The sequence below is a fragment of the Poecilia mexicana genome, unplaced genomic scaffold (assembly GCF_051168715.1).
Source record: "Poecilia mexicana isolate PSO_F unplaced genomic scaffold, ASM5116871v1 scaffold_2, whole genome shotgun sequence".
NCBI classification, from domain to species: Eukaryota; Metazoa; Chordata; class Actinopteri; order Cyprinodontiformes; family Poeciliidae; genus Poecilia; species Poecilia mexicana.
Window position 1 is genome coordinate 5,359,745 of NW_028263371.1, and position 26,638 is coordinate 5,386,382.

Here is a 26,638-nt window from a genome sequence, read left to right on the forward strand (position 1 = left end):
GGTGGAACGTATTACTTTCCATGTACTTTCCCCAAATAAAACATTAAAGTAAAGCCTTCGAAAACTTCCTACAATTTTGTGAAAGAAAAATTGAGAGGACATAATCTGTCTTGTCCTCAGTGAAAATTTGATAAATAACTTGATATCTATTGTTTTTTTAGAACATATTAACTCCTTATATTATATTATATTATGTTATGTTATGTTATGTTATGTTATGTTATATTATATTATATTATATTATATTATATATCTGTATTATACATATTAACAAGTATCGTTTCTGTCCAGATTGGTGTCTTTCTGCTCAGAGGAAAACGTCAGCCATCCCCAACGACGGTTATGTAGCAGGGCAGAAAATCATCTCTACTGAGGGGGAAAAAGAAAAACACCTGACGTGAGCAAGTGGGCCATAGCATAACAAAAGAAACTGGTGCAGAGATAACAACCACAGTAAGAGAGGAGCGAGTCTAAAAATAGATCCATTACACAGTGGCGCCCTCAAGTCTTCCTTGTGTCGTCAGCTTAGGAAACCAGGAAAAAAACATGACTTCTTCTCTTCCTGTAATACAAAGAATTTCACCAGCACTAATCTCCCCCAATCAACGTTTCCTGCCACCTAAACCCTTTGTAGAAATTTGTGTACATAGATGGTGATAGTTAAGCTGAACGTCAACCAAAGCAAACATTTCTGAGGATCTAGTTCTAATGCAGCAATAGCAGCTTTATTTGTAAAGTGTAGGCAATCTGTATTGACTCCTCTGGTTACAGTGGTGTGAAATACCTTAGGAAGAAACTCATATTGTTTTTACACTTCAATAGTTTGTAACGTCAGTAATTTGTACAATATGCTTTTGAGAACACGTATTTGAATTTGGATCTTGTGAACCAATTAGTCAAATGTGTTTGATCATGATCTTCTGAGAGACCTAAGACAAACCATTATCAATATTCATTGGCGATTCTGTTTAAAATCTCAGAATGTTGTCAAAATAATTAGGATGCCACACACCCGAGTTTCCTCGGAGCTTTGGAGAAGAACCAGCCCCACAGCATCACAGACTCTCCCCCGTACATCACAGTGGGCGTGACACATACGCACATATTTGTTGTCTTGTTTACGCCCAACCCAACTTGAAATGACTCAGCGGAGTTAAGCAAATCTCGCATGTTTACGTGATGGTGAGACAATAAAAAAAGGCCTTTATTTGCCCCAACTGTTGCTCACAAACACTTGGTAAACACTTGCAGTCTAAATGTTGTTACGGAGACAAGATGGCTCAGTTTGCTGCAGTTCTCCAACACTCAACTTTCAAGATTGTCCATCCTGTTCACTGCTAGGTGTGACAGGATAAACTTGGGTCTGTTTGCACCCTAGTTGGTAGTGGCTAATAAAAATTGGCTGCTGTGTCGCATCATGGTTATAGATTGTTAAGGGGTTAAACTACTACTATTACAAGTTTAATACTATTATTGCTTAATAATGACTTCATTGATAAAGCACTTTCAAACAATGTGCTCAAAAGTTACTATTAGATAAAGTAAAAACAATGCAGAATAAAACAATACTGTTAGAAAATGACACAATTTAAAACAGAATTATGGCACACAGGATAGAGTGAATGAGTGGGTCTTTAGCGTAACTTTAAAAACCTCTACAAAGCATGCCTGCATAATTTCAGCGACGTTCCTACGGTGATAAAAGGACCTCATTTAAGTCTAACCACGTGCAAAAGTTATTTACCTTCTCGAAGAAATTTACGACAGACGTCAATTTTCAGGATTATTTTGTGATAAATAGTGATATTTCAGAGGGACATTGACCATCAAATCTGTCTTTTCATTACAAAGAAGCAGGAAATTATTAGATTGTCAGCCCCTAGTTTGATGGACGTACTTCTAGTTTTGTCAAGTCCGCAACGCTTCAGATGGTTAAAAGCAAATATAGCTGCAGGTCATCGAAACAGCAGAGAACGTAGAAAGAGACAAGGAGGCAGAAGACAGAGGGAAAACAGCAATGGGCCATGTGCAGACCTTTGAGGGACCCCATACCTCAAGGGTCTCCAAGCACATCTCTAAGTGCTCATTTTTAAAACTCACATTCGCAGCTCTCCCAGACTGATTCCCCCGGGAGAGAAAAAAAAAAAGTCTACTGGAAAATGATCCGATGTCAAAAGCAGAACTTAAATCTAGCAGAAGCTGCTTCTGTGGAGTGGCTTGATTTAAAAGGAGACTGGAAAAGTTGTCTCTAAGCAGCTTACCAGCCCACCTGTCAACAAATAATCTGTTCGAGCCATTCAAAGACTTTAGTTGAGAAAGAGTGTGAGAGTGTAAGATGGGTCGAAAGTTAGCAAGTGACTCAAACTCCAATCCAAGCTTGTTCAAAATTGATAGCACCACCACAGATTAAAAAGAAAAAGTGCCTTTGACGAGTTTAAAGCAATTACATTTTGCCCAAATGAATAAATTCGTCCAATTGTAAGATTGTGCTGCTGCAATTAAAGATTAAATTAGCCTACGGCTTTTTACACTGGACTGTCAACAAATGTGTCTGTTTCTGCAAATACATGTCTGACTGCATGAAAATTGAAACATCTTAACCATTTTCTAAGGTTATTTTTTATTTCCCCCTCACTTCTGGTAATAATTACTAGAAAGCTACAGCGGAGGTAACTGTTGCTGGTAGTGTGCTGTGGCTTTTCAGAACTATTTTATTGAGCCAAACAAAGGATTTTCAGAGCAGAGCGTGAGTCATCGAAACCAATAAAGTTGGTCACCATAGCAGAAAAATTATCAGCTGCAACTGATTAGAGAGGCAATTATCCTGTTGTAAATTTGTATGCAAGCAAGTTTCTAAATTGTGTTAATTATATGTACTGATGGAAATATGCACTGTAAAACCGGCTGAAAGAAAAAAGAAGACTAAATAAGTAGGGATATAGAGATAAAATGAACCTCGAAACTCTGAAATTCTGCTGTTGTTTCTAGAAGTCAACGTCTTTATTGTTTCCCATGTTTCCTCCTTTAATCTCTGTCAGTAAATGCCATGTTTCTGCAACTAGGTCAACTCCCGGCCCTACCAACCAGTGTTTGTTCTTCAGAGAGAAACACAGCTTGGAGAAGAAACAGGCCCCACCCTGCTTCTGTGTGTTCATACACTCACTGCGCCGCACATTTGGCCGCAGGCAAAGGCGGTGTAAGGATAATCACACACAACAACGTCTCCATGGCAAAAGCCTGGCTGCAGACCTAAAGTCAAAGGCCTCGCTTTTGCACATCGCATGCAATGTAAATCTCCAAAATCTACTGCTCGAGGAAACATTTTTTCCCCACAAAATAAAGCATTTTATTTCCAAGCTTTCTTTTTTTGTCCACAATGTGGATTAAAGATGAACTTCTAAATGTATCTGCTCTTGATCCACATTTTCTACATTGTATGAGCAGAAGCATTAAGGTATAGTGTGCTGTTTGAGTTCAGCACTTTGTTTTTATCATATGTGAGTTCATACTGCTGTCTGAGAGGTTTCCATGGCTGCAACTTTTTTTTTCTTCCTTTTTCCAACACTGAACAATTGCTTGGCCATGAATGCTTCTTGGTGGTGCATGATTTTTAAAGAAGAAAAAAAAAAACATGGAATTAATCTGCATACTTTGCATTTTGATTTTCATAGATAGTCTCTCTGATGGTTAAACTATTTGGAAATTAATCACAAAGTTAGTCACAAAGGAGAACAGCATTCAAGAAAGTAAAAATGGTTTTTAAGAGTCGAGTTTGAGTTCAGGCTTTTTGTTTGCTAAGTATCTGTATTAAAAATAAAACCAAAATTCTATTGCTATCTTTTTTACCTGTGATTTTGGTGTTAGCAAACACTGCTTAATGCTGACCTGGGAGTCCCAAGATAACTTGAAAGCATACTGTTGTTTCCTGTGCCTCAAACTTCTGTTCAAGTGCCAGATATCCTGCAGGTTTTAGATATATCTTTGCTTCCATAAACCCGAATTAAAAATACAAAAAAAAAAAAAAAAAAAAAAAAAAAAAAGCTCATCAGGATGAATCTTCAGAACCCGACTGCATGCTAATGAGGCAATTTAGCCATTTGATTGAGGTGAGTTTGACTAGAAACAAGCACAAACCACTGAAGGCTGAAGTTTGAGACCCATGATGTAAAAAAAGAAAAATAGAATTGGGAAGTTCAATGAAATATGTGTCTCAAATGACATTTAAAAAATGAGCGTCTTTTGCACTCGATAAAAGCAGAGTGGGGTCCCCTTTGCTGACTTAGCGTTCTTAAATTTATTTTTCCGAAAGAGGCGAATAAAAGGGGATTAGCCAGACTCATACTCCTTGAACCCAGCCGTTTCGCTGCCTGGTTACCCTTTATTTACACCGGCGACAACTCCAAATATGGAGCTCAGATGACGCCATCACTGTTGCTGTGCGCGTCCTCCGGGGAGGGGAGGAGAGAGAAGAGGAGAGAGCGCGCACTGGCCGGGAGGCGGGGCTGTGGTTTCGAGTCGGCGTCACGGCTTTTCCACTGAGCGCGCGATCCCTCGGGGCTGTTTTACTACCGGATAGTACATATAAGGAAACCGTGTGTCTGTGTGTATTATTCTGCGTGTATTTTTCTGGTTGGTGTGTGTGTGTGTGTGTGTGTGTGTGTGTGTGTGGGTGTGTGTGTGTGTGTGTGTGTGAGAGAGAGAGAGAGGACAGAGTGACATGGCGCTCTGTGTGTTTGACAGAGAAAGAACGGAGGGAGTAGAAAGTCCCCCATAGAAGACACGTTTTTCTTCTCTCCCACGTAAATTCTTCGAACTGCTGGCTGGGTTTTTACCAGAATGTAAACACTGACTGACATCATCTCTGTATGCTACATATCGTTTCCCCTTCCGAACAGGAAATCGTACTTAGAACACATTGCAAAAGGGTAATAATAATAATAGTAGTAGTAGTAGTAGTAATAGTTGTAGTAGTAGTAGTAGTAATACTAATAAAATTCTAATTATTATCATTGTTATTATTATTACTATTGTGAACAATATTAAAATTGTAATTGTTATTATCGCTATTATTATTATTATTATTGTAGATATTGTTTTTAATAATAATATGATTAACTAATATTTGTATTATTATATTATATTATTTTATTATAATAATAATAATAATTTAAAAAAAAATAATACATTATAACATGCCTTGATTGGACTGAGGTTAAAGAAGTGAATTAGGCAATACAGTAACTTTCTATATGCGTGTATAGAAGTCAATATAATATAATATAATATAATATAATATAATATAATATCTTCTCAATTCATAGGTCTCAAAAGTTGTATCTGCATCATCTCTTAAATAAAATCGCGAAGGAAGGAAATGAAGAAGGAAGAGAAAGATTGCTGATAATGCAACCTCACCGAATTTAATTAAATTAGTCACCTCTAGCAAAAAAAGAAAAGAAAAAAATCTAAATAATGACACAGATTAAGTGTGAGAGAAAATCGTCAGACGGAACAGATGGTGTGTCTGAGTTGGTGTGTGTATGTATGCGTATGTTTGTGTGCGCCTGGGGGGTGTAGCCACAGCAGGTGTGGGAGGCGCCTGCTTGTCACTAACTGAGGAATGAAGTCCACTTTACGTCATAGACTTAATAAAACGCCGCCCCACTACTCGCGTACTCTCATTTCTCCGAGCACAACAGAAGACCGATTGGTGAACAACTGAAGATCGAACTCTGATATAGATTAGAAACTGAGAATTGAAGTGATATTTAGAGGCAAAACAATCTTCACTGCCTTTGATACAAGTGTCAAACCGTGCGTAATTACGCGTGTTTAAAAAAAAAAAAAATCAAACAATGAGTGCCACAACAGCAATGGAAGTCAACATCGAAGCCAGGCGGATACTGGCCGTGTCGATAAGTAAGCTGTACGCCTCTCGGACTCAGAGAGGGGGACTGAGACTTCACCGGAGCCTCCTGTTGTCCTTGGTCATGAAGTCTGCCCGGGACATCTACCACTCCTCCCGGGAGAGCGAGGCGCCGAGCGGAGGGCTGTCGGCTCCGGAGGAGCCGATGGACACCAGCTCCAGCCCGGTGCTGCCGGAGCCTCAGCCGGAGCCCCTGTCGGACAGAAACTCCTCGGAGACTGTCACAGAGGAGTCGGACAGTAAGGTGGAAGACTATGATTTTGACACTACCGAAGAAAAAGAGAACCTGAGCCCGGCGAGGCAGTCCAGGAAACGCCGGGGCAAAGCGTCGGCGGCGCCCGACTTCCTTCCCAGCAAGAGGGCGAGGCTAGAGCCCGGGGAGGAAAGGTATGCGGCTCCGTTGGCCAGCTGTCGCGTCAGGGCTGGAGAGTCCCTGGCCACTTTGTCTCTGAATCAAGTCATACCTGCCTTCTGAACATGCTGCTTTCTGAAAGAAAGAGACAAAATAGCCTCTTGTTGGACTGTTTGAAATGGAGTGATTGTCAACTCCGAGCTGACCTACATCAGCAGTCCCGGGACAAAGGAATTACAGGTGCCACGGAAGGAGTTGTCGGCCAAACTCGGTGTGTCTGTCGGGGCAGGTAAAAGCCCCGAAGAAAGACGGAGAAAGAAAACGAGGAAGGAGACCAGAGGGCTGGAAAGTTTGAGGAAGAAACTGAAGGGGGGAAGTTGTGGTTTGCGATGCCTCTTGTTTCCCTATGACTCATCTTCAGTTTAGTGACTCCAAAACAAGTGGCAGCTGCTGAGTCAGACCGTGTGTTTGTGAATCAGCAGCAGCAGCAGGGTGCTCATCAGAAGAAGCAGAAGTGGTGAGCCTTTGACCACAGGTCGACCCGTGCAGAAACTCAGAGACCTGACCTGAATTTCAGGGATTTTTTCCCCCTGCCTTCATGACGGGAAACCCAACACGAACACTGAAAGAGGAAGTGGGACAGCCGAGGCACATTCAGTTGCTCTTGTGGACTTTGTGAAATCAATACTACTGCTGCTGGACTGTCCTACATCCTGCATTCATATGGTGCTTTAACAAACGGGCTCGTGCACGTCGGACTTTAAAAACATGACCCCGTTTGGACATTTTTTTTTTTTTTTTTACTGTGATACTTGTTCATGTCTGACCCGTGAAATGTCATGACCTCACATGTCAAGCTGCTTCATAATTATGTGATGAAATCAATGTTTATGTTTTGTAATAAACTTGTCGAAAGACTAATCGTCAGTCGTCTCGATGTCTTCATTTAATCTCAAAACGATTAGATGGAGGGGCTGTGAGATTTCGTGTTCCACATTTTGTGAGGCCGCACAGCTCACAGGGTTAATCCTTTATTAGAGGGTGGAGGCTGGCACGACTCGGCACCAGGAATGACTCGGTACTGTTAATCTCCTGCTTACAAAAAGACTTCCTCTGGCAAACAGCTTCCCTCGGTGTGTCGTTTCCTGTGGATTAGGAAGGAATTCGGAATCACATCCTTCCTTCCCATTATGATCTCACCCTGATTTATTACAGGGGTAAGAGAGAGAGAGAGAGAGAGAGAGGGGGTGGGGGGTATTAAAGTTATGCAACGTACCGTCAGAACAGCTTGTGGACCAAACGCCACTGCTGGGGGAAAAAAGAGCCATAAAGCTAGCAGGTGGTGTTTACAGCCCGAGGCTATCTTCATCATCGACTTCCTGCCTGCCGCCTTGAGTCTACACCCTGAAACTCATGGATGGTAATTATGGCGTCGGTCTGGTTGGCCTGGTTACTCAGGTTATCGTCATTAGCGCAGGAAATATACGTTTTTCGTCTGCATGCTTTTAAGGCAGCGATTAAAAAAATGAAATTAGCACCAAATCACAAACAGCCTACGTTTAAGCGAAGATACAAAAGGTGTATGTCAGTTAGGTAATTTGTGATATAGCGTAATTAAAGTTATTGGATATTGTAAAAGCTTATTGAAATTTACAAAATACCTAGATAGATAAACATTTTTTATAGTTAGAGCTAAGCTAACATTATTTAGCACTGAGTGCTTATACTTTTCAACTCTGCTTTCTTGTCATTTTTTCCTGTATGACTTATTCCCTGTACCATTCAATTTGATCACATTCATTAATATATGGACTTTGTTTATTATTTGCTTATGTGTGTTGATTTTCTGGAGTTTGTCAAAAATATAGAGTCAATAACCGTGTTCGAAATATATTTATGGAGAAGAAGTTGGCATTTTCCCAGCTGTATAATTATAAGAGTGTCGTCATCCATTTTATTTCAGCTGTGGAGCTTCAACAGCAGCCACAGTTGAAACAAAGTGCTGAACATCTGCAATAACTAAGATAAAAGAGATCATAAAAATAAATGACAAAGCTAATTAAACACTCAATTCAAAACACAATAAAACCGGATACAATCAATACAACATAAAACATGAAGAAATGATAGAAATGTTCTGATATCTTCAACTCCTCAGATTTTCCTTTGAATCCCATCAATGAGAAAGACCGATTGAAAATCACTTCTGTTTTGATAAATCTATGCCTACACAGATGTTGTTTACGTAAATCTTCCAGCTTTATCACTCACTGGCAAAAGCATTTCAAAAACAAAGTCCGGGATCTGGGTCAAACCATCTGGGCGCTCTGCCCTGCGATGTTTGCTTTTGAAATCCATCGAAATCCCCCTACAAGCTGCAGTGAACGCGATGGCATTTGTCAGTCTGCCGATCAAAAAAGGAAAAATCGTCAAAACAACAAGATTGGCTTAAGGATTAGATTATTGTGACCTGTGTTACTAAAGTGAGGAGAAGAAGAAAAAAAAAACAAAGAAAATGTGAGAAAAACCGAGGCGTAGTCCTGGCCCTGAACAGTCACGGTTAGTCACAAACGCACGCTCTACATCATCCAAACAGTCACATTCTTCATCACAGAGGAATTAAGAGGATAAAAGTCGCTGGTGTTAGTCACCCTCCCTCTCACATTTTTCATGAAACCATAAAACCTACAAGCCCCATCCTGTTTGAAGCGCTCTTGCATTCAGTCGCCAGGAACCCTCGGATGCACGATGTTCACATCGATTTGGCAAATCGATTTGCCTCAACTGCTCTTTGGGGAGCTGCTCGTCTCACAGCTCCAAGTCATTCGTGGCCAGACTCGGCAGAAGTGGTACACAGTGTTCAGAAAACAACATGTCCCTGGAAGGCGAAGGAGCTCCATCCAATCAAACGTCATTACGCATGTTTTGAAAAGAGGCCCACTGTGGACGAGTTCAGCGTCTCCCTCTGGTTTAATGGAATGACCAGCTCATAAACGGAGGTGAAAATGTTCCTTGCAGGAAAGATGATGGGGATTTGTTATTTTTTTCTTCCATCTCTCCATCTCAGGATGCTTCAGCAAAAAGCCTCTCTCGTGTGTTCTCTGCATGTGTTATAACTAGTTTTCCTCAAGCAATCATAGTAAAACACTTCACAGACCAATTTGTCACTTTCCTATTATGTGCTACCTGGCTTGGTAATTGTACACTTCTTACTGCTGCAGCTCCTAGTAACAAAAAAACTTCTCATCTGCTTTAGGCTTTAACAAGCTAGTGTGATTGTTTTTTTTCAGGGGTGTGCAAATATTCAATACACATTTATTTTGATTGGATACAGAAGAACTGCAGACTATTTCTGCCTACATATTCAAATAGTTACAGTGCCTGACGAAAGCGTTTGTCCCTTTTGGATCTTTTCACATTTTGTTCTGTCACACCCACAAATGTTGAGCATATTTTATTTGGTTTACATGTCACAGACAAACAGAAAGCAGCACGCTATTATAAAGTGGTCAGAAAAGGTTGCATGGTTTATAGATTTAAAAATAAATAAATATGTAAAACCTCTCACCCGGAAATAAAACCCAAAACACCCAATTGCATTTGTAGGCCGTGGAATTGATAATTAGACACCAACTGTGTGTAATTCTGTATGAATGTTGCTCTTCTGTGAAGGCCTCAGAAGTTTCTCAGAGAACATTTGGGGATAAAAAGCAGAATGAAGACCAAGAAAGCAGCAATAAGGTTAGGGATAATGTTATAGGGAGTTTTTAAGTAGAGTTAGGTTCTAAATTGTCTCATCAAACACTGTTCAACCAAAAAGTAAATACAGGGCAATGTTCAGGCGACCTAGTAGAGGCCCCAAAAGACTTGGACTGACCTAAATCCAATTGAGAAGCTTGAATAGTTTTTGTCTACAGATGCTGTCCTTCCAGTCTGACTAAGTTTGAGCTGTCTTGCGATGACGAATGGGCAAAACTGCCTCTAGGTGTGGAAGGTGTATTTATAGAAAAAGGTGGTTCTATAAATGTTGGACTGAGACTGAATACAAAAAAATGTAGATTTCCATTGAAGGTCGAAATCTCCTTTTTGTCTCAAAATCATGTACTGTTTTTCTGTTTGTTTCTTTACTGATATGTCACAAAGGTTGGTGGTGTCGATGTGATGAAATGTATAAAAGTTTAAAGAGTACAAACTGAGAACCAATAGGCCCTTCCTTGAAGCCAAGGAGTGATGTCTCGATGAGATGATTAGTGCGACCGCTCAACCATCGACAAGATTTCTACTTTAAGTATGTCCGCCATTAGCTTGGCTGTTCAGTCCACGTTGGTCACACTTCCAGTCGCCTCGTTTGGCTCTGCACTTCTCTCTTCCTGGTGGAGGATTGTTGTTTACAGTGCAGGCAATTAGTTAGCTTCATAGTACCAAACTAGCACACTAAATACGTCAAACGTTAGCAATTTGTTTAATATTTAAAACTTCAAAGAGTCCACACCTCATCCATCCATCCGTCTGTCCATCTTCTTCCGCTTTATCTGGGGTCGGTTTGTGGGGTCAGCAGCCTAAGAAGGGAAGTCCAGACTTCCCTCTCCCAGCCACTTGTTCCAGATCCTCAGGGGGAATCCTAAGGCGTTCCCAGTCCAGCCGAGAGACATAGTCCCTCCAGCGTGTCCTGGGTCTTCCCAGGGGCCTCCCCCCCGTGGGACATGCAAGGAACACCTCACCAGGGAGGCGTCCAGGCCACGCCTTCAGCAAGCAATTGTTTCTTAATAGCCGAGGTTCCACACCTGAAGAGAATGATATGGAGAAACTTCCAACACAAATTTTACAGGATGCCCTAACATCAGTGCTACATCCTGCACTGCCATCTTCATGTCTGAATGCTCACAACTGAGCGGAATAATTTCACCTCCCTTTGTGATTCACACATTGTTAGGCGATGATTAGAGGCGGCTTCCAGCATTTATAACGGAAATGTTTTGTGAAAGAAGCTCTAGGTCTGCAAAACCATAAAATAGCTGGAAATTGTAGTTTTGGAGCCAACAATGCATTTTCTTGGCAACAGATTGTAGCTACAGATAATTCCACATATGCTGACAAAGATTAAGTACATGCACACAGGTGATGCAACATTAGCAATCTCATAATGTACAAGCATCTCAGGACATTGGAGACATTTTAAGTGAACAATCTGTTTGTAAAGATGCAGTAAAAAAAAGAAAAACGATTTCCTCTAGAGAGACAAAAAGTATGACCAATCTCTGTAAGCTTTTCATTCATACTGTGGAATTATGTTGCACAATATAACAATTGTTGCAAAAACATATTCAAAATTCAAGGTTCTAATAAAAATTCACAATGCACATTTTACTATCCCTTTTGTTCATTTCTAATTTTCTGGATTATTACAAATATATACATAGGGGAAAAAAACAACCCTCCAACATCCCCATGCATAGGAAAAATATTCTTCTCCTCAATTCTTGCTGCGTTTCCAGCAACAAATTCCCTGCCCAGATCCTGCAAAAGAGAGGCTGGGGGAGGGCGGCATGATTAAGATGCAGAGTGCAGAGGCCAGACAGTCGCAGTGACGTGGAACTCTGACAGCTTCGGAGCTAAAAATAGAACAGGACCGGAAATGTCACAGGATGCATGCATTCATCCATCCACCGCCGAGGTCCTGCCTGCGATGGAGGCAGATAAACAGCGTGACGAACAGAAGAGCTGGGTGCAGATGTGCGTAGGTGCAGACACATTTTATCGCTGCATTAGACCGCCAATCTTATGCAACAAACCCTTTTTTTTTTTGAAAGAGGCATTAATATGTAAACAAATGATGCATATTAAAAGGTAGCATATAGGAGCACAAACCATGAGGTCATAACACATCCTACCGTGGTTATTGTTCAGAATCAAAATTATTTATGAGTTGATCTTAAAATTGTGTCTGTTGTGGCAAATGTTTACAAATTGCTGTATAGTTAGAATAACATTGTAGCAGAATTATCCTTAGAGAAGCAGCTGCTCAAAATGAATCTATTTGAATTTCCTGGCTGTTTTTATCTAAATAAACATTAAAAGTAGAACTCTATTCCTCTGGATTTCAAATTCTATTAGAATAAAAAAATATATATTTTTAGTTAAAATACATGAGAATCCCCAATAAAATCAAGAATCATATTTCATATCAATTAAGTGATGTATGTTTGCTACCAATTATCTAAAATGAAACAAATGTGAAATTTACTCTAAATGTATTTCAATACTATAAAAAGAGCATTTAAAAACTTTCAACTATGCTAATTAAAAAGTTAAGTGCTGTCATGAGCTATTGAAGATTGAGCCTAAAGTACGGGTTTTATTGGGTGAATTCTGATTCCTACTAGAGATGCACAACTCCGTATTAATATCTGTATCAGTCCCAATATATATATATAAAAAAAGCCTAAATCAGGAGTTGGTAACAATGAGCCCAATCTATTGAGTCTAATTCTAATTAAACTCATAATTGCACTTTCTAAACCATTAGAAAGTTTTTTTTACATGTTTGACCACGGTAGTCAACCTGTTGTTTTGGTCAGTTTCAGCTTATTACTTATTTTACATTGACTGTTATACTCCTATTTACACTGACTGAACAAATTAAAGTTGTGCTGTTTTTATGTACTTGACCAAGCTTGTGAAGATACTGATGTATTTAAGTGCGCTGTTGTGGTGCAGAGTTAGCAAACAAATTTATAATTCAGCATATTTATGCCTGCGTTTTAAAAAAACAGAAACATATTAAGTCAATTCAGAGCTGCTTCTGTGTATCGTATCGGTATCGGCCGATGTTGAACCTCAGATATCGGTATTGGGAGTGAAAAAAGTGATCGGTATTGTGAAAAAAGTGATTTGGTGCACGGAGGCTCAAATTAGATAGCAGAGGGGTTTCCATATTTGCTTGGAAAGGAATATTTATAAAAACAAAAGCGATACACTCCTTGATAATTTGCTTCACTAAAGTTGAACAATGAAACCAAAATACATTCCTGTAGCTTTACATGAAAGTAAATGAAACACATGATGCTTACAAAGAGACTTTCCAGCATAGCTGACTGGGGACTGAGTCATCACTCCACTCCCAGTTGTATTTCACATCTTACTGAGTTGAAAAGAAGGTGATGAAAACACCTTAAATCTTCACCAATGCAGACAGAGCATCTGCATAGTGCAGCATGAGATCAAGTGTTTTTACTGCGTTGCTGCTGCAACGTTTGAGTAGCATTGTGAAATTTTGTACCAATGCCTATATACAGTATATATTGGGTCTCGTACCTGTGATGTTGGTTTAACAGGAAAATTCATATACACTAATGAAGCTTGGCAAGCTAGGTTTATGTCTTAACCTTTTAGTGTTTAAATTAACTTACATTCAGTTTGCATGAATTTTACCTTAGTAACATCACTGAGTTAAAACTGTCATTGTCCTGACAAAATCACATTTTGTCAGGAAAATGCAAATCTAAAAGACTTTTTGTGAATGACCTTGACCTTATTTTGAGATTCAATGATTATGAAGTAATCTTCTGCTGAAGTTGTATCAATGACTTGTGTGTTTATCTGGGGAAGGAAGGAAGGACAGGAAGTTGCCACTATTGTTGTCCTTGCTTAATTATTTGGAGATAATACGTGAGAATGGTGTTTGTGAAGCGTTTGATATTTTCTTTCGATGGAAGAAAAACTTGCTATGAATGTAAACGATGATGTTGATGTCCATGTGGGAGTGTATTTGACTGCGTGTGGCCGCTGTGGAGCTGGCACAGACAGGAAGTGATGCACTGATGCCGACAGGCGGCTGAAAATGTAGGGGGAGACTATTTTAGGACTGAGCTGCAGAAGGACGGGGCTCATGAAACATCTGATGGTGTGTGTGTGTGTGTGTGTGTGTGTGTGTGTGTGTGTGTGTGAATGGTACCGTGGGCAGTCTAATGGCTCGAGGTAATGCTTTTAGTGACCTTCAAACTCAGATAATTTTATCTTTTCAGCCAAATCAAATTGAACACGCTTGCGTGTTTTCGTGCTCTCAGTGTGGGTGGAGTGTATGTTTGAGTGGGTGCCGAGCGGACAGGTCAGCGGCAGAACGCACACAGAACAGGAGGAGGACATATTGATTCAGTAATTATTAAAAGAAGGGGGGTCGATGAATAAAGTAGGAATGGGGAGGGGATGCCACAGACATGAGACCCGAGAGGAACGTGTAGAAGGCTGCACATCAATGTGCAGGTGAGATGCATTCATCCAGACTATTCTCAACAGTGACGTAGCGCAAAACACAGAGGCAGAGAAAAACAGGAGGCAGAGTCAATTTCTTTGCAAAAATATTTACATTTGCATCTTCTAAAACTTCTGTTACTGAGATGGGACACTGATGTCATGTTGATGTGATGAGTGACTCGTTTCATCCGGCGGTCATGTCAGGACCACCAGGATACATGTGGATTATGGTTGGACTCGGAGAGAATCGTCAGTGTTTTGAACAACATTAACAGAAACGACGAGGCCAGGGAGTTCTGCGGAGGATGCTGGTGTTGCTCCGACTCGTCACAAACGCTGGATCCACCATCAACAGGCTAAATGAAGAGCAGCTCCTTGAAATCTTCAGCTCCTGATCATCCAGAGACTTTTTCCCCCAGATCACACCAGTCTTACATGTTTTGACTGTTTAAAAATGCCATAAGAACAGCTGTACTACTAATTCTGTTGTACATTTTACTGTACAATGACAATAAATCAAATCAAAATCAAATAAATTAAAGTAATACTGACAGCTAAGAGGAGAAGCAGAATTTATGCTTATCTCTACTCTGGCAGAATTTAGGTGTTTGGATTGGAGTTTTCCTCATCTTGAATCTGCAGATGTCTGGGTTCATCACATACGCTTTTTAATTCCCCTGGTAAGGTGCCGGTTCATTAGTTCTTCAAGCTCCTGCTCTCATGCAACATTTTCTTTCTCCTCAAAGGACAAATTGCCCTATAAATCTCCACCTTATGAGCTCATATTTAAGGTGGAGTCTTGAGCTATCACTACTTTTTTCTCGACTGCTCATTGTGTTATGCAGAAAGGCAAACATTTGGTATGATATACTAAAATATTTGGAACTGTTGGTGTCTTTTATCTATTTCTATATTCCTTAACTTTGGGTATAGAGATGAACATAACTACACTATAATTAACATGGTTGGGCACAGTTGAAAAGGAGAAAGTGTACAAAAGCAAATATGTAAAGTTCAGTTTATTGTCCGGTCCAAAGCGTTTAGAATGCCCTCTAAATGTTTAGCAGCAGCTAAAATTAGCTCATGAAATTATGAAAAACCCAATTTCTTCATAATGAACAACAATAACAGCTGCTCAAGTCTTCTAGAAATCTGTGAAGACTGCTGGCAAAATCACGAAAATGCTGTCATGTCCGATCCTAAAAGTGTAAAGAATTTTTCAGAGGTTGGACAAAAGAAGCAGACTGAAGGGTGGGTATAATGCATTCTCTCTGGTTTATTCTGGTTCTTTAGGAAGAATTCAGTTTTAAATTACAAAATGCACTTTTAGAAACAGCAGGATAGAGAAAGAAACCGAGGAAGAGAAAGAGATGGTCAGAGAAAGGGAGAAAAAGAAGGGACTTCATAGCCAGAATAAATGGGAATAACATCACCAGATTCAGGTTCAGGCAACTCTTTACTCTCAAAGGGAATTATTTCTCATCAAAGAAAAGCTATGTATGCATTGTTCCACTATTTAAAATCCTCTGTTCTTTTTTTCCCCACCCCCCTCCTAAGGTTAGTTAAAGTCTTATCTAACTTTGTTGCCCACGGTTTACCCCACCACTCCCAGTGAAAGAACTGGCAAATATAACAAACATTCTTTGATTTCATCACCAAAATCATTTCCATTTTTTGTCATTGTTTTTTTAATTATATATTTTTGTTCTTTTTTTGCAAAGGTTTTTCACATTTTTTGTTTTTAAAAATAGAAGAAAAAGAAACACATTGCTCTTAAAAACATTTATCTATCTATCTATATCTATCTATCATATATATATATATATATATATATATATATATATATATATATATATATATATATCCTTTTTTTTCTTTATATTTAATTTCAGTTTTTTTTGTTAGTTCCTGAAGTTGATTTGTTAATCCCACATAGTGGCATGCACATTGCACATGCAAATCTGTAATTAAATACTTCTCTTTTATCATAAATTGCCATGTATGCTCGTATTTTTCTTTCCCCATCACACCCCCCTGACTTGCTGAATGAATCGTGTATGGTTTTTCTAGTGTGGCACTGGTTCGGTTTCTACTGGCTCGAGTGTTGGATGGTATGCTTTAAAATGAGACGGATGCTTCGCAGTTGCTTCAGGGAGTTCCTCCCGCATCTCTGCACAAGAAACACTACTTTGTGCTTGAGTCCTTTGAAATGTTCGACAATTTGTAGGAAACTGTTCGCCTGAAGCCTTTGTTATTTAATCCTCTCTCAAAATTTGTATGTTTTGAACAATTTCCTCTGGAAGATTTTCACTTTTTTTTCTAGCTTAGCATAATTTTTGGTGGATTTTGACTATCTTAAACTATTTTCTTTAAAAAGTTTATTCCTCAGTTCATCTAAAATATTGGTAGACAAAACATGTTAAGTCTGATAGTTTCACAAACAGGAAAACAAATAAATATGATCTGTTGTTAAAAACATTTGGAACTTTCAGGTATTTTCTTTTTCTTTTTTTAATAGATCTGCCTGCAGCATCTTTGAGAATGAAATGCTGAGGATAAAATCCCTTGAAGCAACTTGTCTCGGGTGAGCTTGTGGAAACAAACGGAGAAGATGAGATTAAGGATGAAAGACGTAGAGAGAGAAATGGAAATGGAGAGAGGGCTCTTCAGAGATGCGGAGGCGGCAGAAGGAGACACTGTGAACGTCCGTGTAAAGTTTATGCAGCCAAACTTGTTGCTTCAGAGATCAGATTAGAAGTATTAACCTTAAGGCCTTGTACACATGTAGCTGGATCTCTATTAAAAATTGAATATCTCATGTTGTTCAAACAAATATCGTACACATGGGATCGGTTTCAGAAAAGTTTTTATCCACACAAACATGCTCAAATCCAAACGTGAGCGTTGTTTTAACATGGCAAACACATAGGGGGCAGTGTAGCGCAAAGCTAAAGCCTACATCAGCCAATCAGATTGCTTCAAAAACAACCTGTTGGAAATTTAACATGGGGGCAGGAAGTTGGATGGATGTGTATGTTGAACTACTTTTAAATAGCGTATTAGAATATAAAGATAAGAAAACACAAGACAAAGTTGATTGGGAATTGTATGCTATATGTGGATATTTTGGCATATTATTTGTCGTAGAGGTAATGTCTCTTTCCCCCATGTACACGTGCAAAAACAAATAGGAAGTTTTCTCAAATCTCCATTTTAGTTGGAGTCTTTATACATATTTTTTGATAATATTAAACAGATTTTTTTTTGGATGAAAGGCCAGAACACAAAAAATTATTCATTTTCCTACATTTCCAGCTACGTGTGGACTAGGCTTTTATTTCAATAAGTGCAAGGCAATTTGCAATAAATAAATAAATAATAATGATAAAAATGCCTGCTACATATAGCTGAAGAAATTCTCAAAACAAAAAATTTGAATTTACAATTTTTTAAAAAAAATATAGAATAATTTCTGAATGCTAGAGCCCCAAAAATAAAGGTAAATAAACCAATTCCCATATTTATCAGTTCTAAAGCATTTTTTGGCTCCATAAAGTGCAAGAAACACACATTCATGTTGCAGACAGACAAACCCTCACAGGTTCACACCCACACAGAAAAGCATTAACTCACTCAGTCTTCTATGTCTCACTGATGATGATGGAATAAAAAAAAGTGTAATCCTGCTACCTAGTGTTCACAAATGGTACAACATGAAGAACGTGTAAGGAGTGGGAATGAGGAAAATAAGACAGCAGAACAGAATTACTGACGATGAACACAGTAGAGTTTTTCCAGAAACTTTATGGAATATCTACACATAAATTACAGAGCCAAAATGCACATCTGATGACATGAGACATGGTGAGAAGATGAGTAACACAACACAAGATTATCAACCAACTCTCCCACAGTTCACTCTTTCATACATCTACCAACACACACACACGTTTGCGTGGCTATCTTTGTGGGGACTTTCCATTGACTTCCATTCATTTCTACAGCCTAAACCTTACCCTTATTCTAACCCTAACCAAAACTCAATTCACACCTTAGACCTAAATCTGACCCTTGACACAAAAACAGCATTTCCCCTTGTGGGGACCAGGCTTAGGTCCCCACAACGCAGTGGGTCCCCACAACGTAGTGTCAGGAAAATGGTCCCCACAAGGTACTACAAACAAACACACACTCACACACTCACACATATAACCACACAGTTCTTACCCATCCAGGGTGGGAATGAGTAAGGGTGAGAAACAGAGGAGATGATGATGCAGTAACAACCACGAGTGGAGAGAGTCATCATGTCCTGTACAGTGTAAGGCACTGAGGGTTACCTTCTGCAGCTGATGGTGTGACGACACATTTACACACGCATGATAATGAATGGATTGTCACACAACACTCACACAACAAGGGCTGAAACATCTAATCAGTTAGGCCATTAATCAAATAAATTAAAAAGTTAAACAGCTGACACATTTCCCTGGATAGGGGTGAAAAGTTGCTTACTTTCTAAACTGTATCATTACAAGTTAAGTTAAAATTTGTATTTGTGGGGGAAGAATTTATGTGTATTTTCAATGTTAAAATATGCTTTATAAACTTTTGGTTATATTTTAACGCAATTTTTGATAGGAAAAAAAAGTGTAGTTCAGGCAATAGATAAAAATCCCCAAATTTTAGCTGCTGAGTATTCAGCTTAAAATTAAGATTTATTTTTTTCATTATTCATAAATAAAAAACATTGTTGTATTCATATTTAATTAAAAAAATTTAAAAAACAAACACTTTCAATCCAGGGCACAGCTAAAGCCATGCTATGCTATAGAAAATCCCCTCCAAAAATGTTAGCTTAGCATTGGTGAATCAGATCAGATCTGCTGTGAATATCTAGCTTAAAATTAACGCTTTTTTCATTATTCCTGATAAAACATGTATTGGCATTGAATTTGAGTTGGCAACTAGTTCAAAAATAATAATAAAAAAAGAAACAATGTAATACAAATACGGTACATCCAACCCTGGGCACAGCTAAGGCAGTGAAAAACTGCTTTAGCTTTTTAGCTAAAGCACCAATGTTAGCTTAGCTTTGGTGAATCAGATGAGATCTGCTCTGAATTTTTAATTAAAAACTAAAGTCTTTTCGTTATTTCCGAAAACCTTTCTGTATTGGCATTTAGTTTAAAAATAAAAAATCCTAATACAAGTGCAGTACATTCAAGCTGGGGCTCATCCAGAAGCAGTGCTATAAGCTAATGAACTGCTGTTCATCTCGTCAACTTGCAGTTTCGGAACCTGTGATTTTGGTCGTTTTGTACACAACTCTTGCCCGTCATGCACATTTTGTACCAATCACACATTAATTCTTTAGGGATGTTTCACAGCCACTTTTTCCATCTAAGTCTAGGATTTATTTTTCTAGAAGAAAATGTAAGAAAATTGGCTTAAAAGACTAATTTCAGTCAGTAATGGCTTGAGTTTCTATTTTAAAGTTTAATGGTGACAGTGGGGAGAAAGAAAAAACTCCCATCAAATCCTCCAATATTGGTGTATTACCAGCGCAAGGTGGGTTTCTACATCATTCTATATATCTAGTCCATATTAAAGCTTGTTGTTTTTTTCACAAAAAGGATCTCAGATTTTTTTTACTTTGTTTTTTCGATGTCTGCGTTAGTGTGAAGAGAATGTAACTTGATTAAACAGTTTCAGCCTTAGCAAACGTGACCATAGCGAACACATGTCGACTCACACACACACGCACACACACACACAGTCACAGAGTAAAACGTCTCCCTGTCACAGCCGTAGCCCCGCCCCTCTCAAAGCAGAAACAGATGAGGATCAGATGATGGTGGAAAAATGGCGACTTGAGCGTGAGCTTGAAAAGTGGTCTGGTGCCATTGTGAAATTGTGTATCAACATCACTGAAAGTTCTGCTGCTGCTTCCACCAGAAGCAGCCACCCTCCACCCGAAACAGTTCGCCCCCCGACCCCTACAACATCAGCCACTTGTCCTGTTTTGGCCCCCGCTCCAATGTCCCACACACACACGCATGCACACACATATAGTGCTGTACAAAGGGGAGACCTCAGTGTGGCTTTAGCTACATAAACACAACTTTTGGCAGCACTACTGTACATTAATCCCCACTGTGTAGTTTTTTTTATTTTTAAAAGAGAGCCCTTTTTGTGTTTTTGTCAACACATTACCTTACAAATGACCCACTGACACAATTTCACAGCCGACTGAGTGGATGGGTGGTACGCTTGTTAATTTTCCCTTCATCCCATGGGGAAGAAGAAATGAAAAAAGAAAGATTACTTAGATATTAACAGTAAAGAGTGACAGAAAGCAGACATAAAGACAGGTGATGAAAAAAGAACAACCTTGCATTCCCCCCTAAACTGTTTCATAAAGAAATTAGATACTAAAAAAAATAGACAAAAAATACTAGATGTTTGTCTTTTTCCAAACTAATGGGATAAGTGTTTTGGAAAAAGCTCATACACACAGTATGCTTTCACACAAGGGCAATGTTGTGTGTGTGCCTTTTGGGATCTGCTGTTACAATTCCGGACGAGCAAGTGGAGCCAAAATGAAAAGTTGTGTCGTTTCAGCAGCACTTCTGCAGGCTTTAGATGGAAATGTAAGAGCTTGAAGTGTGTTATGATGTACTTGTGGTGAAAGGAGCGGGGTGAGATCAACAACAAGATACCATGCCAAGTAAAAACCATACAATAACTCAAACCGGGAGCTGCCTGTTCTATAGCGGTTTCTTCCCTACGTGGTCTAACTAGCTACCTAGCTCTAGAGGGACCTGAGAAGTAAGCAAACAGCTTCGCACCTCTGTAAACCTCTAAGTACATCATCAGGAAACTGTACACAGGACAACTGTGGGATGGACATAAACTGGAGCCATGCCGAAGCCAAAGGGGCTAGCCAGCTAGCGGGATCTGGAGACGATGGCCGTTGAGTCTTCAAAAGTCAAAAACCGCAAGGCTCAGATTGAAGCTGTGAGGGTTTTATTTTTCTTTTCTTTTTTTGGTAGCTGTTACAAAACTGAGTGCCTGAATGGGAGATATTAAATAGTTCAGCCCATTCTGAATGTGCATCTAGCCTAGTCTCTTGACTTGCTTCCTGACGTGGCCCAGTCTCAAAATCGTCACACTCCCCGTTTTGAATGTTAGCATGGGAGCTGGTGAGATTTGATCTTAAGGCGTAGCATGATTGATCACGTCGACTACACAAGGAGGGGGCGAGGGGTTACTGACGAGAGCAACTGTGACTGGGGAGGCAGGCGGTGCGGGGCTCATGGGGGGTGATGAATGTGACTCAGATACAGAAGGCACTGTGGCTCTGTAGGGGGCTTTGGAGAACAATCCTCACCTGCTGTAACTTCTTGGATGGTGAGGACAGAAGGTTTTATGGTAAGCACCCCTTTGCTTCCACTGAACTGACAAAACATAAGCCCAGTCCCCAGTCCGATTCACCATGCTATGCTTAAAAAAAATCACGTCCCGGAGGCAACAAACTTCAAGAAACAGGGAGAACGGATCCACCACGGGAAAAAACAGAAGAAGCAACAGATGTACGTGAAAAGTAAACCTCACTGTGGATGCGACGTAGCGTGACGAGGTGAAAACGTGGTGTCGGTCTTTATGTCATCTCTTATGTGCCGATTCCTGATTAATGGATTTGTTTTTGCAGCGCTGGGGGCTGCAGGTTCCCCTCTGGAGATGTAAATAAGGTCTGCATAGAGTCAAAATGTGTCTGTGCTGCGGTTTGTCTCGGATTTCTGCAATTTGCGTGAAAAAAGTAGCATTAGTACGCAAAATAAATAAACATCTGCAACTCTATTTATACTTTGTGTTTTATCTATAACTACATCTAGAACATTACATCTATATTCATCTTTAGGTAATAAACTAAGTATCTATGCTCTATTCTTTTAGTCTAGAATTATTGATCATTCAATAACTGTCATTCCTCGTAACATAAGGGGTTAAAATGTTATTCCAAGGTATTTCTCTTCTGTAATGTTGGTATTTGAAAAGCTAAACAAACAAAACAGCAAATGAATTGACAAAAAGCTAGATGAGAAAAAATAAGTTGGTTGTTAAAGCATTTTTTGTATGTTTTTTGTTTTGGCAGCGAAAGATTCCGATGTGCTACAAAGTTACTGAACTGGGCCGGGTATCTTCACGGAAAGGGCCGAAGGAAGGGCAAGGGGGAAAATGGAATGACGAATGAAAAGATATGGCAGCTCTCAGGGCATATCAGTGTTTCCTGACGAAGAATCGGATTCATGTTTATTACAACTTTTATAGAAAGTGGAAAGTCGACTGCAGGACGGTGAGAGATCAGGATGTGGCCAAAAAGTCACCGTCCAGTAGAAGAGGAAAAATGGGTGCCGATTACTGCCCTCTAGTGGCCAAAACACCGTCTCAAACACTGACTGACGCCAACCCTGTACCACCAATGCTGTGCTTTCAGTGCTGGCAACTAACCCCACAGTTAAACTATAGAGCTAAAACAAACAAACAAAAAAGGATTTGAGATTCATAAAATTTTTTTTTGGCAATAAGTCGGACGATGTCAACCCTAGAAGAAGAAACATGTAAAATCAGCTTTCACATTCTCAATGTGTTGTACTCCTTCAGTCTAAACATTACTGATCTTTGGGTTGGCTTGATGAGACCCTACGGGTCGCTGCAGAACAGGTACTGAGGCTCCCCTGACCTCCGCCCTCCACTATCCTGGAGAGAGAATGCATCTTCGATTAGAGCTGTGTTACAACACGCAACTCTGCCGAGTGAATGTTCATAAAACCATCATTTCCCAAAAATAAAAATATTGCACGAAGATTATCGGGAACCCGGTAGACATCACTAAGCACGGGATACCAACATAAGGGATGGAAAAAAATAAAAATAGATGAACACGGCATATCTGAACTCCAATCAACATGACAGCAAGTCTACATCAACGGTTCTAACATTCAGTCAATCGTCACCAGTATCATCATTGTCACTCATTTGCATTGACAATGATGAAATTAAATCATTATTAATTTCTGTTATCAACAATAGCAACTTAAGTGTTGTAGAAGTTTCCTTCTGTCTGCTCTCTCTCTCTCTCTCTCTCTCTCTCCCTCTCAAAAGTGTGTGTTTCTTAAAAGACAGGACACCAGCATGACCCTGTAAACGTTTTACTTTCTTTTGCTCGTCTCTTTGCCAGGTTTTGCGGAAGCTGAGTTTTCAACAGAAAACTGAGACAAGTGAAAAACCTGTCAATCTGTTAAAGTCTGTTTCAAGTTAAAAAACACAACAAATCTTTAAAAAAATGACTTTTGAGTCAGACAAAAAAAAAAGTGAGAGAGAGAGAGTCTGAAAAGAAGATAACCTCTTCTGTGAACCTAAAAGTTAAAGTTTCCTATAAAGCCCCCCTGGTCCCACTCCCGCCCGCACCGCTTAGATTTCCTTTCTAGTATGGATTATATCAATCATGCAGGTTTCCACCGATTTTTGAAAAGATCAAAGGAGGCTGAGCGAATGCAACAGAAGAACCAAGCTCCGAATGTCCGAAGAAGAACAAGAAGAAGTAATCGACAGAAGAAATACTGAAGAAATTAGTCTGGTTTTTCTTTTTCCCCCCCCCATCCCTCCTTTCCTGTCTTCTTACCACCCGCCAATATCTGTGATGTCATTTCCTGTCAGGTCCCAGTTTCTCTGTATGCTGGGTTGGTCAGGGAAAGGATTGACAGAGTGACCAGTCCCCTTCTCCAGTAACCTGGGCCTGTCCTCCCGCTGCGTCTTTTCCAGGAAGTGAAGCCCACGTTGGGCTTTGCATCCACCGCCGTTTGGACAGGAAGTGATGTCACAGCAGTTCCATCCCCCATCAAGTGAGTCCGTAACAGTAAACAGAGATGATAAAACTCATCGAATATCATCAGCCAGCGCTGTGATTGGCTGGGTTTTGCAGTATAGGTGGAGCTTCCTAGGTTCTGTTGCCTTGGACACAGAGAGATCATAAAGATAAAGTAAAAGTACTCCCTTTATTTATTTATTTAGTTTTTTTTTTATTGTCACTGTCATGTAAAGTTTCACCGTCTTCTTCATTGTTCAAGTTTCATTTTCTGGAGGCATAGCTTGGCATGTAAGGGTTAGTGGGGGGGATCCTGGCTTTTTATTACATCATTTTTTTCTCCCTAAACGTGTCTGTTTTAGAGCAGAGTCTAAGCGGGGTGTACTCCTCACTTCAGCTTATTTTCTGTTTTCTGAAGGAGTCCGGCCAGTGAGAGCTTGCGCTCACCTAAGCAGTCGGGTGCCAGTCCGAGCAAAGTGCCTGTTAGGCCTTGAAATGATCCCGTCACATTGTTTTAGAACCTCATGCTCCTCCTTGGACCTCTGTTCCCTCTGTTTCCCCTTTTAGCCTAGACCTCGCAGGTAAAGGCTGGTTGTGAGAACTCTAGTTCTGAGAGGCAGAGGTCAACCTGTGCCCTGGCCTTGCCTACTAAGTTCTCCGTACTTTCTCGAGATTAGCATAACCACGCACTGCTTTGTCAAAGATTTGATTTTTCTGCAAAATGTGTAAAAGGCTCCGAGCAGCACCACTGCCCCTCTACCTCCACCCTTGCATCGTTTTTTTTTTTTTAGAGTTTAAAGGGGGAGCAGAGGGGCTCTCCGAAACTTTACCGTCACATTGTTCAAAGTTTACATATGTGCCAGAGCACTGGAGGTGATGGTTCTTATCATCTTCTGCTGTCTGCATCTCATGCCGTCGTTAGCACCAGTCATCCTCGTCCGTCTCACTGTAAGGTTCATGTAGGCCCTTGCGGGGCCCTCTGGCATGGGGAGGCCTGTGGTGAGGGTGCGGCGCCCCTGGTGGTCCCCTCCTATGCGGGGAAGGTGAGGATGAGCGGTAGCCATTAGGAACCCTACGTGGATGCGGGTGAGGGGGCGGCGGGGGCCCGTGACGAGCAGTCCTTGGTGAGCGTGGGTGTGGGTGAGGGTTTCCACCATGCGGATGAGGGTTGCCATGGGAGAGGCTCTGCTCGTAGGCGGGAGGCTCATGATGCCGCTCGTACTCATAATCCCTCTCGTAGAAGGGCCCGTCACCCTCCAGGCTGTCCCCCGGCGGGGGGCCGCTCCAGCGGTTCCGGTGCGGAGACCGAGGTGACCCGTGGAGCGGCGAGTGAGGCGACTGGTGCCGAGGCGAGCGTGGTGAGCCGTGCCTGGACGAGGAGCCGCCGTGGTGCGGGGAGGCGTGGCGTGACGGGGGCCGGTGGTGGTAGCCCCGGTCGTGGTCCGGCGGAGAGAAGTGTCGAGGGGAAGGGGAGCGCAATCGACCCGGGCCCGGGGGGCCATAGAGGGGCTTTCGGACGGCGGGGGAATAGGTGACGTGCGGGCGCGGGACGGCAGGAGTCTGTGGCAGCTGGCGGCGGCCTCTCCGTGGAGTGCTGGTCCCCGAGGTGGAGGGGACCGGGCTGCCGCTTACCGAACTACTGCCCTACAGCAAAATGTAAACAAGGAAAATCAAAACACACCACAGCAACAAGACCAGAGTAGAAAACAGCAATGGATACAGAGAGATAAAAACAGGTAGATTGGATTAGACTGAGATAAATAAGATTAAAATAGATAATTTGTTAAAACTAGGGATGTGCCGATCAGGTTTTTTCCTGCCGATACCGATACCGATCACCCATGAGGGCCGATACACCGATACCGATCACCGATACCGATCACATAATTATTATTATTATTATTTTTTTTTTTATCATAAACACTACCGGTTACATTATGTGGAAAAAGGAACCATGAATTCACCTTAATTTAGACAAAAACTTGTTTTTAATAACTTTTTTCAAGAAGAAAACTAAACAAAACAGGCTTTGTGCAAATTGTACTGCTATTGATAATACTATCTTTAACAGACTGATAACATATGAAGGCTCTGAAGAGGCTAAATAACGCAAAGAGCCAAAATAAAACCTCTCAACATTGCCAAAAAAATTCAAGTATAAAACTTAACATTCAAAGGCAAAAACAGGTTCCATTACAATAAACAATCCAGAGTTACTGAATGAAAACTTCCTGTT

The 26,638-nt window shown here is 40.5% G+C and overlaps 2 protein-coding genes and 1 long non-coding RNA gene across 3 annotated transcripts in view; 1 reads left to right on the forward strand and 2 right to left on the reverse strand.

Annotated features, from left to right (window-relative positions):
- The window catches only part of LOC148160340 (uncharacterized), a 259,172-nt gene that overhangs the window by 139,655 nt on the left and 92,879 nt on the right, over positions 1 to 26,638 (reverse strand). The window lies entirely within an intron of this gene.
- On the forward strand, positions 5,484 to 7,205 carry ier2b (immediate early response 2b). The gene has a single exon (XM_014995586.2). It carries the CDS (start codon positions 5,856 to 5,858, stop codon positions 6,399 to 6,401), a length of 546 nt encoding a protein of 181 aa, XP_014851072.1. The 5' UTR covers positions 5,484 to 5,855; the 3' UTR covers positions 6,402 to 7,205.
- Positions 22,597 to 26,638, reverse strand: part of cacna1ab (calcium voltage-gated channel subunit alpha1 Ab) — a 62,921-nt gene continuing 58,879 nt past the window's right edge. The window contains exon 28 of the mRNA XM_088009495.1: positions 22,597 to 26,046. Coding sequence (XP_087865621.1) covers positions 25,321 to 26,046 — 726 coding nt within the window. The 3' untranslated portion in view covers positions 22,597 to 25,320. The remainder of the gene's footprint in view (positions 26,047 to 26,638) is intronic.